We start from the raw sequence: 19,088 nt of genomic DNA on the forward strand, positions 1-19,088 counted from the left end.
TGCCAGGCACCCTCTCCTTGATACCTGAAACAGCCCAGACAGTAGTCTAGTCCCTTTGAAAACATTTCTGAAACCCAGGCCAGAGTCAGTCTCTTTACAAGAACACCTGCATGGCTTTTATCCACTAGCCTAATCTGCCCAGCAGTCAGTAGGGTACAACATCTGAACCCCAGCCTGCAGACCAGCCACCCACTTACACTGGGCCTGGCTCATCTGAAAAACGGACAAAGATGGCAATTTCTGACCTAGTGCTACTATGATTGGCAAGTAGTAAGGGCCCAGCAAGTGACACTTTAGTCCCCGGAGGTCTGAGAAGAGGTGGGGGAAACTTGGAGGCAGGCATGAAGACAGCAATCCTGGCCTCAACTGGAGTCCCCATTTTTCTTCAAGCTGACTGGAAAGTAGGCTTCCCTGAGTCTGTGATTGTGGCAAACAGTTCAGTGTGCAGGGTGATCAACTGCACACATGACCTCCCTGCTGGCTGTGGCTACAATAGCCCCAAGAGCATAGCTGAATTCTCTCTAGTCCTGGAAAGTGCCACACAATGCTGTGAAATTGGCTTTCTAGGGTCCTTGGTGTGTAACTTCATTTATTCATATCATGTCTGGAAGAAAAAGTCAAACGACCAGTTACAAGGGTCCACTGTAGAGCAGGGTTTGCAGTTCACCAAGGCTCATCTTGTGCCAGGCCATTTCCTAGCTTGCCGGCAGCCTTATGGATGGACTCCTCCTGCCTAAGGATGCCCACCTGGGACCAGGGCTCCCTGTCCAACTACATGGCACCATCTGGGGCTCTTCAGCAAGGGCCAAGGAGTGGCAAGTGCCATTGCATGGGGATGCAACTGGAGGGAGGAGACAAGGGGGACTGTTTCCCCCCAACGTGGCTTCTTGGCAGCCAGGGCAGAAGGATCCCTGGGGTTCTTGTTCCCAGAGAGGAGGCAGAAGTGCCTGTTGTATTAGGGTGGACTCACACAGGGCCTTCTGTTGGGGGGCAGGAAAGGACATGGTGCCCAATCCTTTAGCTTCCCAGCCTAGGCAGGAGCAAGGCGGCCTTGGGACTTCAGGATTTCTGCCACAACCCCTCTCCCCTCCCCACCCCATATCCCTGGGTATCCCCTAGATATGGCTGGGAGTTGCTGACACGGATAGAAGACGGGATGGGATTGGCCAGTCTCAAGCACTTGGGCCACATGATCCATCCCCAGCTCAGGGACAGCTGAGGGCCAGAGTCCACCCGTGGGGCCTGTACCCATGAGGTGTAATAGGTAGCACTACTGTGGTCTTAATGGCATGTCTATGACAAAGAATAAATACTTAGGGACAGATGGGGACCTGGGGGGGGCGGGCACTTTCACTGACGTCTCCCTGGCACAACTGGGGACTCCTGATGTGCACACAGTGGAGTGGGATCCTGCAGCCCCTCTGGAAGCTAAGGCCCAGTTCGGCATCAGGGCCCTTCACAAAATTCATCCTGAGTCAGATTTCATCTGCCTGTTACTATTGTCCACCCCCAAGCTCTGGATGACAGTAGGGGCCCTTAGAGCAACCCCAGTGAAGGTGAGGGGGTACTATGTAGCCCACATCAGAGGGGTCTCGGGGCAATAGGATCCAGTGGCCAGACCCACAAGCCATACACAGTCCCTGCTGGATGGGCAGCCTCAAACCAGCTCCACAGTGGGCTCTCCCCACTGCTGGGCCCTGGCTTCCCACCCACACCTCCAACTGAGGAGAGGGTGCCACCCAGGGGGTCTGTTTTACCATCACTCCCTGTGGGAGTTGTCCTTAGCAGTGAAATGGGGCATCCAGAGCCCCCCATGTCCTCTTTCCCTCCGGAGACTCTGGGCACCCTGCCCCTCGGCTGGCAGGTCCAACCACTCCACCTGAGGCCTGGGCGTGGCCAGCATAGTCTGCAGTGGGCAGGGCAGGAACAGGCATGGTTATTCTTCTCGAGTGGGCCAGCACCACATGGGGTCTCATATGTCAGCTCCTAGCTCTGCGCACTGCTTGTCAGAGATGTGGGAGGCCAGGGAGTCTATGATGTCAAGAAGCAGCTGTTGGCTCAGCGAGCGCAGTGTGGGCAGCTTGGACACCTGCAGGAGGCAACCAAAAGGCCCAAACAGGATGGAACCGGATTCCCGTGAGGGCCAGATTGGGCTCCAGAGTCTCGCAGGAGCTCAACCAAGTCAGGGCACAGGCTGACTCCAAATGGCCAGTGGGTGGGTACTCTGCTTGGCTAACCCCAGGGACCAGTGCTGCAGGAGATGAGCAGATTCCACGCACCCCCCACCCCCACACCTGGCCAAGGCTAATGCGGGCGGAAGTGGGTCCTAAAGATGGGTTGGCAGTGAGTGCTGGGCTGGGAGGGCCCTGACCTTGGTGAACTGGTGCACGATGATGTGCAGGCAGTGCCGCTTCATGTCCAGTGCTTGCGTCTTGTCAGCTGCCTCCAGGATCTGGAACGGCAGGTTCCTTGAGGTGCTGCCCCTCCCTCCCCCACCCACCCAGGTTCAGGAAGGCCCATGAGCACCCGCCGAGCTACCTGCAGTACATTCTGTACTGTCACGTTCATCTCCAGGTTCTGCTTGCAGTACGCCTGCAGCCGGTTGTTGTAGAAACCGTAATAGTAGGGAGCCGCAAACAGGTAGCTGGGGGCTGGTTAAGGAGCTGCCAGCCAAAGGAGCTCGTCCTCCCGCCACCTGTGCATCTCCCCTGGGAGGGTGCAGCTGGAGCCCCGCGTGCACCAGGGGCAGAGGAAGCCTGAGACGGTGGCTGCCTCCTCCTGTGTGCTCAGAACAAGGAAACCGCCCCCCACACCCACCCCAAGGGACCAGCACAAGGGCTCCAATCCAGGCAGGACACTGATTTGCTCTCTACACGGACTCTGAAGTACTTAGGGGGTCAAAGGCCCTATTCAAGATCCAAAGAAAACCCAAAATCCTCTCCCAGGAAAATAGCCATATGCACATTTGCAGAACTAACTGTGGCTTCACAGAGCCCTGAAAGGCATCTTGCACGCATGTGCAGGCCCCCATGAAGTGACACGACCAGGAATCACTCCACGGTGATCTACTCACCTATAACACAGGACCACTTCCTCTGGGCAGTTGTGAGAGTCAAGAACCCACCCATCCCTCCCGGCTGCCAACCTCTCTGTGCCTGCTGACCAACTGCTGGGAGAGTATTAGGTACCAGGAAATCCTCAGGAAATCGCTAGGCCAGAACCGACCCACGAGGCTCCAAAGCTGCCTAAGTTGGGGACTCGGGCCTCCAGAGGTGACCTGGGAGCACCCATGGCAGGGAGGATGCAGAGAGTCCTCGGGCGGCATGTTGACCTCGCCGTAGTAGATGTAGCGCAGCATGGACTCAAAGGCCTGCCTGCTGGGCACCATCTCCCCGATGGAGATGTTCACCTGCCCGTCCTCGGGCATGAAGGACCGGAACATGGCCTCAAAGTAGCTGCAGACAGGGGCATTTGAGTCCTGGCTCTCGGCAAACAGAAGCTGTGCCCGGGACTGCCCTGCCCTGCCCTGCAGCCACACCCCCACCCACCTGGAGCGAGCGGCCAGGATGGCCTTGTGGGCCGGTCTTGGGTGCCCATCCAGCAGCAGAGTGATGTCACAGAACTCTGCACCTGCCCCCTCCAGGTATGCCTTCATGTCCTGGATCAGAGATGTGCCTGGTAGGGAGGGCAGGGGTTGGTGTAGAGGGACCCCGAGCAGATGCCGCCTGCCCCTCTGCAGACTCAGCCATCAGATTTGGGCCTCAGGGCCCCAGGCACTGCTTCCTAGACATCTGCCCATGCTGCTTCCCTGAACAAACATCTCCCAGGCCAGAAGGCTCACTCTGGCCCTTGAGGCACTAACAGGCCCTGTTACCTTCTCCCCTCAGCCCCAAACACGGCCCTTAGGCCTGCCCGACCCCCAGAGTCTGATCTCCCCAACTCAGCCGACTGAACCCTCCTCCCTACCCTTATGCTTGAGCCCCCTCTGGGTCTGGCAAGCACTGTGTCCCTCCTTGTGTCACCCAGGGCCAATGGCCAGATGCAGCACAGACCCCAGGGAGAGTCAGGGGATGAAGGAGACTGTGATGTCCCTTCCCGGACTAGGTGGGCACAGGGAGCTACCAGGAATGTCTGAAGTCTTTGGACTGAGCTTACCTCTCACTAGGCCCCAAAGGGTGGGCATGCCTAGAAAAGAAGCTTGCAACTAGTCACTGACCCTGAGCACACTGCTCCCAACAGAGCTGTCAAACCTGATGTCAGTCAGGGCAGGTACCCTCACTAGAGCGGGTCCCGTGCCCACCTCTGGAAACGCACTCAGGAGATTCTCCGCCCTCAGGCACACAGCTGTGGTAGGATGCCCCATAGGTCAGGAGCTCTTCCTTCCAATGAGCCTGACCTGCCTCCCTGTCTGCCCATGCAGGAGCCCCAGGAGCGCTCTGGGCACCCCCGGTACCCACACCCCACCCTGAGGGCCTGGCAGGTACTTCCATGGCTCCCAAGTCTCCACCCAGGATGAATACCATCCCGTTCTGCTGCCTCAGGGATGGGGACTGGATCCCTACCAATGTCCACGGGCTGCTCTGAGGGAGCACGGGGAGGTGGCTGCTGCTTCCGCCGCACAATCTCCACGATCAGTGGGGAAGAGAGACGTTCAAACTCCTTCATCATGATCACCTGATTGAAGTGGGACTCCTTCACCACGAAGTTCAGGCAATGCTCCTGGGACACACAAGCCGGAGCAGGCAAGCAGGGTCAGGCCTTGGCCGATGGGGCAGCAGCCTGGGCAGGAGGACTTGGGCCGGGGCAGGGAACAGGGGGCTTGTGACAGGGGTCGGCAGCCTGGGGTAGGGTTTGACAACGGGGTATGGGGGCCCTGTGGCGAGAGTTGGCAGCCTGGGGTGCGGGTTGGCAGCAGCAGGGCGGGGGGGCTTGCAGCGGGGGTCAGCAGCCTGGGGTTGGTGTTGGCAGTGGGGGATGGGGGCCTGTGGTAGGTGGGGTGGGCCATGCACACCGGCCCGCACCTTCAGCTGGCCCAGCTGCAGCCTGGTGGCACTCTCACACACAACCAGCACATTCTGCAAGTCCACGGAGGCCTCAATGTACTGTCGGCACAGCTGCTCCAGGCGGCACAACTGGAAGCTCAGTGCCAACTTGTAGACATCCATGATGAGCAGCACATCCTCCACGTGGCCTGCATCCAAGAGCTCCCTGAACCTCAGAGTCATGGAGAGAGGGAGAAGGTGCGGGGCAGGGTGGAGGGGAGGACAGGGTCCAGGGCTTCTTTCAGAGGAGTGTGGGTCTGGGTCATCAGGCAACTCAACCATACCAGTGGACATGAGTGGTGGTGGCCGCCGGGCCTCAGGCTGTGCGCCTGTCCACCCTGTTCCCACCCCCAGCGCACCTTTCCGTGGGTACTTGATCTTGTCCGTGTAGAGGAACTGCATGAGCACTTCAAAGGGCCGGGCCTCGGCCTCGCGGATGGCCACGTGCAGCAGGGGTGGCCGGGCCCCTGCTGCACCAGGGTCCTCCCTGGAAGCGGGGGCTGCCTCCTCCTCCAGCTTCTATAGGGAGAGGAAGGGGAGCTCAGGGGCACCCCACAGATGCCACTGTCCTGGCAGGAGGGACTGGGCAGCACCTCACCTGGGCTAGCCGTTCCCGCGCCTGCATGATCTTTCTACGGAGCCAGCGGCTCCGAGCGGTGACAATGGCCACATGGCCCTGCACACACTCCTCCTTCTGGAGCAAGAATGACACCTTGGTGGGGAGCACAGGACCCTCATCCTGGCTGGGACGGAGGCCCAGACAGCCAGGTAAGGGCTCTAGGACTCCAGGCACAAGGGGGAGGCCAGCAGTGCCTCAGGGCACAGCCTCCACCCTGCAGTACAGGGGACAGGCTGGGCATAGGGAAGGCACTCACCTCGCCCAACACAAACTCCACGTCGCAGAACTGGCGGCTCTCCCACAGCCTCCCGTAGTCCTCATGCAGTGTGCACTTGGGGTAACAAGAGAACTGCGGGAGGAGACCCAGTGTTGCCCAGGGAAGCCAGCACTGGCCCAGGCTCTGCCCCCTTCTAAGCCACACTGCCCAGCCCAGCTCAGCCTAGCTCCCTCCACTGGCCCAAGCCTGCTCCCCGGCCTCCACTGGCTCCACTGTGAGCCCCCAATGTTGCCCCACCCACCCCACCCTGCACAGAGGTCCCTCAGACTGCCCTCGGCCTAGAGTTCCCCACCCTGTCTTCCAGACTCCTCAGGAAGGCTGCCATCCCACTAGACCCCTGGCTCTGGCCCCCTTGGACAAGTCCCACCCCTACCTACGGGGCCTCAGTTTCCATCATCTGGAACCCATCCACCCTGGCTGGCTCCCCTGCAGTCGGTCCATGAGCCCCACCTGGAACCTGTACATCTCCCCACTGCGGATGTTGTTGTCCACGGTGCCCCCGAAGATGTACATGGCGTCCGAGATCACAGCAGCTGCGTGGAAGAGCCTTCCGCTTGGCAGCTGGGTGGAGGTGGGAGGGGAGGAGATAAGTAACCCTAACAAGTACTTCTCTAAGCCTCAGTCTCCCTATCTGTGAGAGAGGCTGACCACAGGACTGGCATCAGGGAGTGATGGAGAGGAGCGAGGGCGCCAACCCTCACCTCTGAGGCCGGCGGGGCAGGCGGCTTGGCTGTGGTGGTGCCAAAGTCCAGGCCAAACACATCTCGGGACTTCTTGAAGCCACCCCGCTCCTCAGAGGCCAGGGCAGGCGCCTCCTCAGAAGCAGATGCTCGCTCTGGCACCTCAGCCCCACCGACCTGGAGGGGAGAGACATGCGGGCATGGGACCAGTCAGCAAGGGCCAGGCAAGGCACCACAGACCAGCCTCCTGCTGACCCTGTTCAAGAGTGAGAGCACTGTGGGGACAGGTTTGGGAGGGGGAAGAGCCACAGGATGAGGGCACTCGCAGCACGGCTGAGAAGGGGAGCCAGCAGCAGTCAGGGTGGACGTTCTGGGAGAACATCCTCAGCACCATGCAGATATGATGGGAAGTGAAATGTTAAAAGCCTGTAGGCTGCAAGATGGAGAACAAGGGCCCAGGGCCTAGGGTCTGGTCAAGGCAGGCGTCCAGGGCTGAGGGCCTCAGTCATCCGGGCTTTGCTCCTGCTGGCCATCTAGAGCCCTGGGAGCCCTCTGAGGCTGTGAGGAGCTGCAGGGTGGTGGGAGCAGGTGAATCAGGCCTCCCAGCCCTCAGGCCTGGGCAACCCTGGCCACCTGTGCCCGGAAGCACTCACCTCACTGTCTGAGCTGGGCTGGACAACCTCCCAGGTCTGGAAGTCCACATCATAGCAGTGCAGCTCATTGGGCAGTGTGTTGTCTGCCGCACCCCCAAACACGTAGAGGTGGCGGTCAAAGGCCACCATGGTGTGCCCATAGCGCCGCTGCGGGGGTGGTGGGGAGCCACGGAGTAGGTGCTCGGTGGGGATGCGTGTCCACCTAAGGGCACATGACAGTAAACTAGTGCCAGAGTGGGGGCTCCTGCTCCCCCACAGCCTCCACCTGGGTTCTGAGGCCTCCCCACAGCAGGCACCAGCTGGGAAGTGCCCTGAAGCCCCTGGGGAGACCAGCCGGGTCAAGGGAGGGCATGCACTGCAGGGCATCCCCTTTTGCTCTGGCACCAGCTCTGCCTAGGTCCACTCAGCCCACCATGGGGTCCTGCCCGAGTCCTTTTCTGTCTCCCAGCTATAAACCAGCAGCAGTGGCAGGCAGGAGGGGTGGCCAGCCTCTGTATGGTGAGGCAATTCCACTCTCTGGGGGAATGGAGATATGTCCACCACTCCAACATGTGGGATGATCCCCACAGCCAAGTCCTTGCTCCTGGGAGCCACCAGGACCCCACCTCCCAATGCTGCTCCTACATTCTCTACCCTCCCAGGAATCCCCAACAGCTTCCAATGTATCCTCTTTGGAACCCAAACAGATCCTGGCCAGGTGGGCCATGCCATCTGGCTCCATGCTGACCCCTGCACCTGGCACATGCTGGGCTTGACAGGTGCCCCTGCTGCGGGGAGGTTGTCCAGCATGCAGGAGACCTGCCTGGGCAAAGCCCATCTCCAGGTGGCAGGGGTCCTGAATGCCCCTGGGAATGGGGTAGGGCAGAGGCGCTCTGTAAGGACCCCAGTGCTAAGTGCCTCACACCAGCAGCCCTCTGTGGCCCCATGGGGAATGGGCCCTATGTGATGCCCACACCACAAGATCTGCCCACCTATGCACAGCCTAAAGGCCAGGGCGTGTTCACTCTCACCTCTGTGTGTGTGGGAGCAAAGGGCACAGGCATGACACTGGGCAGGTGGCTGTCTGGGGGCTGGGAGCAGGCCAGCCCGAGGAAGGCAGCACCACACTGACTCCACCCCGTGGGACTCCTCTGCTGCCAGTGGCCCCCGGGATCTCCTAACACCCAGCCTGGACTGGTGCTGGTGGCCATACTCCTCTGGTTTTCTTCCTACCCCTGTCCACTCTGCCCCCAGCCACAGCTCTGCCCCCCATCTCTGGCCTGGGTCCCCCACCCACAGCCCTCTGCTCCCTCAATGCACCTTCCTCAGCCCCCACATCCCTGAACAGTCCTCAGGCCCTGCGTCTCCTCCAATACCTGTACCTCCTTGAGCACCCTTCCCAGATTAGCCACTTGTCCACCTATCCAGAGCCTGCATATCTGCCCTTCAACCCCTCCCCACATCTGAGCCTTCTTGGCCTCTTCTTCCAATGCCTCTCACCTCACCAGGTCTGTTCCTATTGGTGCTGAGCCCTCTTTGCTGCCCACTGCTGTGAGCACCAAGGCCAGGATGGAGAGGCAGGCTGGCTCAAGCCCGGCTGCCCTCATGAGAGCCACAGGAGAGCTGGGTGGGTGTCAGTGGGATTCCCTCTGCCTCAGATGCCTTGACCTTCCTCCTTCTGAATGGACAGTGCTGGGCTCCAGGGCAACTCCAAGTCCCCTCCTGAGCCTCCCTGGCTTACAGCAGAAGCTCCCTGTTCCCTCCCCTCCATTCACTCCCAGAGCCAAGACCCAGTCTGTGCCACCTCCAGGGCTCAGTCCCCATTACAAGGGCTGGTCAAGGACAGCATAGGCTGGACGCTCTCAGGGCCTGAGCACCCCTCCAAGCTTCTGCCATCGTATGAGATCTATTCCAGCCACATTTGTTACTGGTGACACTGACCAGGCCGTCTGCGGGGCAGGAGCCGTCCTTCACGCTGGACAGAGAGAGAAGCCAGATGAGCCCCATCTTGCTGAGCTGTAGCCACACCCTAAGGAGCCTGCTTGCACAGTCTGTATGAAGGCACCTGCACCTCCTTGCTCTGGAAGGGTACCCTGCCCTGCTGTGTCAGAAGCTCACGAGGACAGCTCCAGACACAGATGTGGGTGCCACCACCAGAACACTCACGTCTTGTCCTTAAATTCAAACTGGAAGAGGTTGTTGGTTATCTTGGCTCCGCTCTGCCCTGAGAACACAAACATCTTGTCCCGGCACACGGCCACTGGGAAGTTGCAGCAGGATGGCGGGATCTCACCGCTCTGCGCTACCTGGGGTAGGGAAGGCAGCTCAGCCCGAGCCCTCATGGGACCGGGTTCACAGGGTCGAGACTTACTTACACTGCTGAACTGGGACTACTTTCATTCTTGAAACTTCTGTGAATGAGGGTTCATAGATTAAGTTCTATGGAACAGCTTAAAGCCCCACCTCATCCACCTAAATGGGCCCAATTTTTAACAACTAGGGCTAAAAATCATCATGGGGGAAAGAAACTCCAGAGGAAAGAATGGAGCAGATGGACAGATTGCCCAGAAACAGCAGGGAGCAGGACACCAGACAGCATGCTGAACTCGCTGTGTTCAAATGAGGGTGGATTCTACCTAAGTGGCACCAGTCACCAGGACACGCTGCCATTTGAAGCACAGAGGATTTAGTCACTAGGTGAGTGCTGCTGGAATTGGGCAGGAAGTCAGCAGGGAGGGTGAGGCTGAGGACAGGCTAGGATTTGGCAAAGAGAACAAAGCAGCCCCTACCCTGCCCCACCTCTGCCCCCCCATTGCCCCTCCCCTCCCTACAGGCCCCACCCTGGCCCCCCAAGCCCCTGCCTTCCCTGCCTGCCCCAGCCCCCCAAACCCCTCACCTCCTCCCAGCATGTGAGCTCCCGGTCCTGGAGGCCAATGGTCCACATGTCATTCAACCTGCATTAGGACAGAGGGGTCAGCATCTGCACAGCTGGAGCTGGTGGCAGGGTGGGCCTGGCCGGGAGAGATGGCTCCAGGGAGGAAGGACACATCACGCAGGACTCTGATCAGGGGCCTATGGAGTAGCCATGAGGTGGGGGCTTCAGGGTCGGGGCCGGGGGGGATGCACTGAATCCCTGCTAGGTATCCCCCCAGCCCAGACAGGAACACGTGGTCTTAAGCACAACGTCTAGCCAGTGTAGCAGGGTCAGTCCCACTCAGCAGACCCCCGGGGCTTGGAGAGGACTTCAGAGAGGCAACACATGCAGAAACCACCACTAACATCGCATCCCTTGGAGCGTTTGTTTGTTTCAAAATAATTTTTTTTTTTTTAGTGATTTCCATACCCAACCTGGGGCTCGAACTCATGACTCCAAGATTGAGACTCACATACTCTTCTGACTGAGCCAGCCAGGTGCCCCACCTCTTGGAGTTTCTATAATGCTGAAGTCTTGGGGAATGATCACATGCTACTTTTGTAATTAGAAAAATGCAGCACATCCTCAGATAGCTGCACAAAAATGGGCCAGGCTTGCCACCTCCTCAGACACCCCCAGGAGGGGTCTCAGGGGTGCCAGGCCTTCTGACCTCTGTCGGGTTGGGCAAGAGCTCCACTCAGTTGCCCCTCACCTCCATCCTACCCATCTTCTTCCCCTCAGTCCTTTTTGTTTTCAGTTTATCTATTTTGAGAGGGCAAGAGAGCACATGCACACACATGTATGAGTGGGGGAGGAGCAGAGAAAAAGGGAGAGATGAACCCAAGTGGGCTCCGTACTGACAGTGAGATCATGACCTGAGCCAAAATCAAGTCAGATGCTTAACTGACTGAGCCACCCAGGCACCCCAGCCCCCCACCCCGTCCCTCCTGTCCACAACGCTACCCTCTTGAGAAACCCCCACCTGAGCCCTCCCATGCCAGGAAGGCCCGCTCTGGGCCTTGGTACACTTACAGGGCTGCTCAGGGGCCGGGTGCACGGGCACCCGTAGGTGGGCACCACCTACCTGGCATTGCCATCATAGCCAGCAAAGATCCACAGCTTGTCACTGTATACCGTGGCGCCATGGGCAGACCTAGCGACCGGCAACCTGTAGTGTGATGAGGGAGGGGGTGAGGAGCGAGGCCACCCAGCACAGACCTGAACCTCGTGGCCCCATAACACCAGCCGGGACCCCAGGGCCACTGTGCCTACATTTGCTGACACCGGGGCTCTGGGATGCCATCTGGGTGTCATAAGGCTGAGCTCATGAGGCAGGGCAGTGGGATAAGGAATTCAGATGCCCACAGGGTAAAGCCCTCTCCCAGCCACCACCAAAATATCAAAGGGGGATGCTTGCAAAACAGGAGAGACGCGCCCATCAGCAGTACATCAGGGTCCCTTCTGCTCTCTGAAAGGAGAGAATCTAAGAACAGGGCAAGGGCCTCAAACAGGCACAGCTGGGAATGAGCAGAACTCAGGCCTCTCTGAGTCTCAGGCTCTTCTTCTGTAATGCTATAGGGGCCACATCCCAGGCCGGCTGCCACCACGGACCCAATGCGGTAGCCACTGGATCAACCCTGAAAGGCTTCAGCAAAGTCTCTCACCGTCCTTCAATTTTCCACTCTGTCCACTGGCCAGTTGCAAACTTATATTCAAAGAGGTCGTTTTTATTCTTCAAGTTAGAATTGGAATAAATGTCCCCAGTGTAGCCCCCTGGGTAGAGAGAGGGAGAAACTGTCACACCCAAAGGCAGCATCTCAGAGTCTCTAAACCCCAGGAGGTGGGGGCAGAATCTGGCCTCACTTAAGATGTATTCTGGGACTCCCTCCATAAACTTTGGGGAACACCTACTGTGTGCCTGACTGTGCTAGGCTCTGGGGACACATAAATGAGCAGAACCCTGTGCTCTGCCCCTGGTGGGGTGACAGAGGAGGGAGGAGAGCCACCTTCCAGCCCAGTCACAGAGGCAGACAATTCTAAACCTGGGAAATTGGGACAGTTAGGGAAAGGGGCACATAGGGCCACAGGGGCCCTTGAGAGGCCCCCAAACCAGTGCAGGAACTCAAGACTCAAGCAGAGAAAGACAAGGTGTGGACAGAGAGAAGTTGGCCATGCACAGCATGTGAGCCCCAGGCCTGGGGCAGGACAAGGGTGCTGTGAGCCCAGAAGAGGGCACAGTGCCCAGGAGAGGAGAGGCAGCTCACCAAATACAAACATGCTGCTCCCGTAGACAACGGCTGAGTGGTGGTAGCGGGGGGCTGGTGGGGTGCCTGTGGTGAAGGCCCTGGTGGGGGGGAAACGGAGAGTGGGTGTCAGCAGGGGTCAGATGTGCAGTCCATGCCACACAGGGCAGCCCCTGCCACCTCCCTGATTCCTTTCGTTTTTGTGTTTTGTAGGTAATACCTCTGTCATTATATAGAAACGTATAATAAAAGTTGCCAATAAGGAAAAAACACAAAACCAGAATTAAGACTTGTATATAATCCCTTTGCCAGAAACTAGCCTTTATACCTTGAGGCCACCACCCTCCCACCCCCTGTCACCTTTCCTATTCATGTTTATGCCTCCGAGTAATTTATGAAAATGGAATCACATGGTAGATATGTTGTAATATCTGCTTTTTCAGCTTAACAGTAAAATGTGACTAGGTCTTCCTGCCACTCTCCAATCAGCTGCACTGTGTTCCACAGAGGTAGTCCATGCATTTTATTTATGGAATTAAAAACCCATTTATACTGCTTCCCTGGGGCTGCTCCTTTTCAGACTTTTATGCTTAAGCAATTATTAGTAAAGGACTGTAAAGTCTTTAGAGTGATTTTAAACATTAATCTGTAACTATTGGTTATATTATAAAACTAAGTGTGAGAGGAACAATAACAAATTTCTTTGGCAATATCAGCACTACCTAGGTCTCCTGGGCAGAGGGTGGGTGGCGCACAATGATGCCACCCTGGTTTTCCAGGCTTGGCAGGTATGGGTCCTGGGCCTGGACATCTCCTCCATCAAATGGGGGTGGTGAGACCCCCCCCCCTCCCCAGAGGACTGCTAGGGACTGAGGGCTGCACACACAGCTCCTGCAGAGTGGGGCACCCAGGGGACTCAGAGGGTCTGTGCTCCTGCACGAGCAGATGGTAGAGCTCAGAACACCCAGTATCTTCTAATCCTGGGATCCCTTTCTCCCCCTCAGCTGTGAGCTTCCCCCTGGGTAGGGCTGGACCGGAGGAGATGGGCACAAATATGCAGTGCTCAGAGAGGGCAAATGTCTTGCCCAAGGCTGCACAGGGGCGAGGGCCATCCGTGGCAGGAAGCCAGAGCTCTCGTATTGCCCACTACCCATGTGGGGTCTCCGGGCAGAAGACGGGCCCCACAGTGTCAGTCCTGAAAAGACCCAGCAGCCGTTCCCCACCCCCACCCATGTTGGCTCCCAGGGCAGCCGCTGGCCCAGGAAACAGGCCCAGTGACTGAAGGGCTCTCTGGAGGCAGAATTTGAGGACCAGCAACCAGACCAAACAGATCCCCTTACCTAACAGGATTCAGAATAATCAATCCAAGTCGTGGACTAGAAAAGAAACCCAGGAGAGAGAGGGAAAGACTAAGGACCACAGCTGTCTCCTTGCAGTTTCTCCCTAGCTCTCCCTAGCATGACTCTACTGGCAATCAGGGCCCAGCATGGTGCTACGGACCTCTAGGGGAAAGAGGGGGACCTGGGGCCCGGAGACCACGTACCTACACCAGGAGCAATCCTTCACATCAAACCGCAGGAGATCGTTGAGCATGGTCTTCCTAAAAGACAGCCAGGGAGAAGTGGGGTGAGTTCTGGTCTGCTCTCCAGGACCCAGGAGATGGACATTGCGGCCCAGGGATGGGGGTGGGGACTGTTGTGGGGACCCAACCAGGGCTAGGGATTCCCTAGGGAATCCAGCTGATTCCCAAGGGACCAGAGTGATGACCACAAAGAATGCTCCCCAGCTGGTGCGGGTACCAGGCTGCCAGGGACCCGCCTGCCTGGGGTCGGGTCCAAAGTCTGATCCCAGCTACCCAGCAGCTGGCTTGAGGGTTCACACCTCACCCCAGGCTCTAGAACCCCTCCTCCCACTCCCATGTCTCAGCACCTCTTTCTTGGAGGCTGTGCCACAATGCAGAGCTTCCCAGGGGAGGCCCCTTTCCTCCTCTCTGATATTCCTTCCACCTCTTTATTGCAAAGCCAGTGTAACTACGTTAAAGATGCACAATAAAATGGAAAACAAATCCACTGGCCACCCACTAAGACCTGCAAGTTACTGCCCAGCCCTTGTCAGTAAGAAGGAAGAAGGGAGTCAACCAACAGGAGCCCAGCACCCAGGCCTGTATGGGGCACCCCCTGCACCCTTCCCTCAATCTGCACCAGGGGGCTGTACACTCCACCTGTCTCTACAAAAGAGGAAGCAGCCTGGGAGATAAAGGGCCCGCCTGAGGCCATGCAGCCTGGAAGCCAGGAGCTGGGAAACGGAGATGTGACTATAATTTTTCCCCTCTCCCATTTGCCCCTCCTTGCCCTCTCTCTACCCCTCTCAGATTCTGCAGGAGGCTTTCTTTCTTTTTTTTTTTTTCTTTATTTCCTTCTTTCTTTCTTTCTTTTTAAATTTTTAACGTTTATTCATTTTTGAGAGAGAGAGAGAGAGAGAGAGAGAGAGAGAGAGAGAGAGACAAAGTGTGAGTGGGGGAGGGGCAAAGAGAGCCAGAGACACAGAATTTGAAGCAGGCTCTAGGCTCCAAGCTGTCAGCACAGAGCCTGACATGAAGCTCGAACCCAAGAACTGTGAGATCATGACCTGAGCCGAAGTTGGACGCTTAACCAACCGAGACACCAAGTGCCCCTATTTCTTTCTTTTTTAAATGTTTATTTTTATTTTTGAGAGAGAGAGCAAGCACAAGCAGAGCAAGTGGAAGAGGGGAGGGGGAGGGGCAGAGAGAGAGGGGACAGAGGATCCAAAGTGGGCTCTGTGCTGACAGCAGAGAGCCAGATGAGGGGCTTGAACTCACACACTGTAAGATCATGACCTGAGCCAAAGTTGCTTAAGGGACCAAGCCACCCAGGCAGCCCCATCTTTCTTTGTACTCAATCTTTACAAAGTTGCAACTAGAGTGAGACAAATCCTGTTTCTTAATGCCACATTATAGCAAAGATATTTCTGCTTATTGCTACACAGTTACCATGCCAACCCTACCTGCTATAGAACACTCCTGGGAATGTTCCCACCCACTGCCCTGGACTGGACATCAGGCCTTTTCTGGTTTGGGGGATTCTCATAAAGCCTGCAGTGAACACCTGTGAGCCTTTTCCTATTTCATCCCGTCATGTGATACACATTTACTGAATTGTTTGGGTGCTGGGTTCAGGTCTCTCCCCAGTGGAGGAGACAGGTAACAAACATCTTTGTGCTTTGAGATAACTCTGAGGTAATCTATGTGGTCTGTACTCTTACCATGGAGCCAGTAAGAGGTGCAGAAGGGGACGGGAGGGCCACAGTCCAGTTGACCCAGGCAGTCAGGAAGGCCTCCCTCACAGTATGTTCGGAAGAGAGGCAGGAAGGGTTGGGAAGGAGGGAACAGCCAGTACAAGGGCCTGAGCAGGAGGATGCTTGGTTCAATCAGAACACAGCAAAGCAGTGGTGTAGCCCAGTGTAAAACAAAGGCAGAGGAGCAGGGCAGGCACAAGTGTATAGGGCCTCTCAGACTGCCAGGACAGTTTGGGCTTTTACTCAGAGAGAGGGGAGCCATCCCAGGATTATGTGCTCAGGAGGCACACACTGAGACTTGCATTTCAAATGGATCCCTCTGGCTGCTCATAGGGAAACAGGCTGTGGGGGAGACAGGCTAGAAGCCAGGGCCCCGCCCAAGGAAACCATTCTGCCTAGTCTGCAGGTCCTCATGGGGTCCTTGTACCCTACTAGCTCCAGGTCAGCCCCCGCAGAGGGAGTCCTGAAGGAACAAGGCTGCAGAACCAACCAGAGGCCAGTCCTTCTGGGCTTCAGGCCAAGTCCTGTGGTTGAGAGGCAGGGACAGACTCATGGGCAGAATCGGTCATGTGCAAACACCGCACCTTCAGTACAGCAAAACCTGTCCTGAGTCTTTCACAGGTTTGTGCTCACTGACCCTCAGGAGCAGGGCATATGGCCACCCCATATACAAAGGAGGAGACCAGATTAGTGGTCTTAACAAACCTGCCTGAGCTCAAAGCCACAAAGCTCTAACTTGAACTGAGCCTGGTCTATCCGGGAGACCAAGCTTCAGCCCCACATCTAGCAGGTTCCCAAGCCTCCCAGACCCCTGGTGAGCATCCCAGGCCTTTCCTGATGACATAAATGAATTAATGGAGGAGGGATGCCCTGCCCAAACTCCAGGTCTGGTGCCACTCTGTACTCCCCCACCTCTGGGTCATTCATTGCCCAGGCGGATCCCTCCGATTGGAACCCTCTTCCTCTTTTCCCTGAGTCACTCCTATTTATCTTTCAGGTCATCAACCCCTCCAGATTGGGCTTCCCTGCCCAGATCAGAGCCCTTTTTCCTCTGCAAGCATGGCCTGCTATGCCCACACCCAGTATTTAACATGGCCCAGCCCATGATAAGAGCTAAAATAGCTCTTTCCCTCTGGGAATGGGTCTTAAGGAAACACCACCAGAAGAAAGCAGCTGCACAAACCAAAGGTTTACCTCAGCCATTATCTCTCACCAAAGGAGACCAACCACAACTTAACTGGGAACAGTTCATAGGATGGAGGTGTGCTCACCAACAAAAACATCAGGTCGGTGTCAGGAAAGTTGTTTCCCAGGAATTTATGGCAGGTGGGAAAACCTTTCCAAAAAGTGGAAAATATGAGAAATAAATAAAACTGTGTCCTCCAAACACTGCCATGTGAGCATGAGGATAAGGCCCAAAAAGAAGTTCAGTGAAGGGAAAAGTGCCTGGTGAGAGCGACTGCCAGGGTGGATGTGTTTCTTTCAAGGTTGTGTCCACCCAGAACAAGAGGAACATTTCTGTGTCCCAAACATGTGCTATCCACTGAATGCTGTGCTGAGGACCTTGAGGCCAGGTAACCTCAAAGACGGAGAAAGTGAGACGGAGTGATTAGCTAACCCTGTCCGAACCACCATGTTCCTCCCTCCCTGGTCCAAACACCCTCATGTTCATACTCACTCACCCATTGTCTCCACCAAATACATAAATGGCATCTTTATAGGCCACCACTGTGTGCTTGCTGCGCCTGGAAAGAAAGAATGGGTGGGTGGCAGTGAGTCCAGGACCCTCCTGGGGGCACCCAAGGAATGAGACTAAGCACCCGGGCTGGTGCAGAAATTAGGTAACACTTCTCAACTGCCAAGATTGATAGAAATCCCTAAATTCCACCTGTACCCCAAGACCCGGTATATGGGAACCAAAGACATTGCCCTGGGACTCTCTGGACTCCCCACCCCACTGCAGAGCACCCGGGACCCCAGCTCCAGACCCACAAACACAGCTTAACTCTAGTACCTGCCCCAGGCCACGCTGCTCCAGGACTCCCTCAGGACCCCCTCCCCTGGCCTGGACATCATCCTGGACACCACCACTTCCTCCCCACCCCCCATCACCAGATCCCGCTCCTGGACACCACGCCCCGGCCTCGGTCCCTGGACCCCGCCCAAGACCTCCTCAGACACCCCCCTACTCCAAGACCCCTGAACTCCGCCGTACCGGGCCCCCACGAACTCGTCGCAGGGCGGGAGGCGCCGCCAACGATGCACTGTCTCGAAGGGCCCGAAGTTGAGTGTCAGGTACTCAACACTGTCCGAGCAGCTGTGGTCAAAGTCCACGCTCGGAGCTACCTTGGACCGTGCGCTGCCTGCCAGGGCCCCGGCTCCGATCGGGCCCCCCGAACCCCCCGGCCCAGCCATCCCGGGTCCACGCCGGCTCGGCCACTGGGTCCGCGGGACGTGAGGCCACCGCCCCGGGCGGGACTACGTTTCCCGGCGAGCACTGTGCCAACCACACCACACTTCCGGCCGGCGCCGCACTCCCGCCTGCACGCGCTTCCCGGCCAGCTTAGCGCTCCTCCTGACTCCGCGGGCCAGCACAGCCTCCGGGAACTGGCCCTGCAGAGAGCGTGTAACCCCCTGGGAATCATTTACCGCCAAGTACGCGCGCCCAGTTCCCCCTTCCAGTGAGGGCGGCGTCTAGTCCCCAGCCCTTCCTGGACTGCACTGCCCCGCCGCAGGCCCGACCCACACCGCCTGGAGATAGGCCACACTTCCCGGCATGCCCTGCTTGCGCGGGTCTCGGCCTTGATCGTCCGCCGCTCCCGGGATCCCGGGTGGAGGGTTCCGGTCTCACAGCGGCCTAGGAGGGAGCACGACTATCTCCTTCCGGCTTGCTGTCTCATTTCTGGCCCCCGCGTCTCGCCCTCAACATTCCCCTTGGCTAGGAGGCAGAGTGGCACAGAGGCTCTAGATCCTCGTTCCTAGTTAATAGCAGAGCCTCATTTTCTTTACCTTCGAAATGGGGGTTCCTGAAGCTCTGGCTGCCATGAAAAGCATGGATTGTCTCAGGACCCAGCCCCTACAGCCCTAAGTAGGCACATGCCCCCAAACTGCCAAGTGCGAGCTGCCTCTGACCCCTGAAGAAGCACTTCCCATCTCAAACCTTTGGCATGTGCTGTCCCTTCTACCTGGAGTGCCATTCTTTGAAAATCCAGATCCAACACACTGGTTAGAGAAGCTTTTCCTAACCTTAGGGGTAGCATCAGTTGCTACCTCCTCTGAGTGCTCATAGGCCAAACTTCCTTGGTGTGGTTGTGCTTTCTCCATGAGTATCTGTCCGATTACAATGGAAGTCACACAGATCTGCAA

The 19,088-nt window shown here is 57.3% G+C and overlaps 1 protein-coding gene across 4 annotated transcripts; it reads right to left on the reverse strand.

Moving 5' to 3' along the window:
* Nucleotides 1–572: 572 nt before the first annotated feature.
* Nucleotides 573–19,025, reverse strand: LZTR1 (leucine zipper like transcription regulator 1). 4 transcript variants are annotated; one of them, XM_042909934.1, is made up of 21 exons: nucleotides 17,938–19,025; nucleotides 17,405–17,467; nucleotides 13,951–14,007; nucleotides 12,429–12,508; nucleotides 11,829–11,937; nucleotides 11,249–11,332; nucleotides 10,147–10,204; nucleotides 9,417–9,556; nucleotides 7,272–7,473; nucleotides 6,640–6,795; nucleotides 6,389–6,499; nucleotides 5,918–6,010; nucleotides 5,641–5,736; nucleotides 5,402–5,561; nucleotides 5,022–5,191; nucleotides 4,563–4,719; nucleotides 3,549–3,675; nucleotides 3,306–3,455; nucleotides 2,539–2,644; nucleotides 2,372–2,452; nucleotides 573–2,089 (listed from the first exon to the last, which is right to left on the reverse strand). In XM_042909934.1, the coding sequence occupies exons 1-21, from the start codon at nucleotides 18,135–18,137 to the stop codon at nucleotides 1,973–1,975; spliced, it is 2,517 nt and encodes an 838-aa protein (XP_042765868.1). In that variant the 5' UTR covers nucleotides 18,138–19,025; the 3' UTR covers nucleotides 573–1,972. The 4 variants fall into 4 exon arrangements, with proteins under 4 accessions (XP_042765868.1, XP_042765866.1, XP_042765865.1 ...); XM_042909932.1 differs by having other exon boundaries at nucleotides 4,563–4,674; nucleotides 5,022–5,561; XM_042909931.1 differs by having other exon boundaries at nucleotides 5,022–5,561.
* Nucleotides 19,026–19,088: the final 63 nt, after the last annotated feature.

The sequence above is a fragment of the Panthera leo genome, chromosome D3 (genome assembly GCF_018350215.1).
Source record: "Panthera leo isolate Ple1 chromosome D3, P.leo_Ple1_pat1.1, whole genome shotgun sequence".
NCBI lineage: Eukaryota > Metazoa > Chordata > Mammalia > Carnivora > Felidae > Panthera > Panthera leo.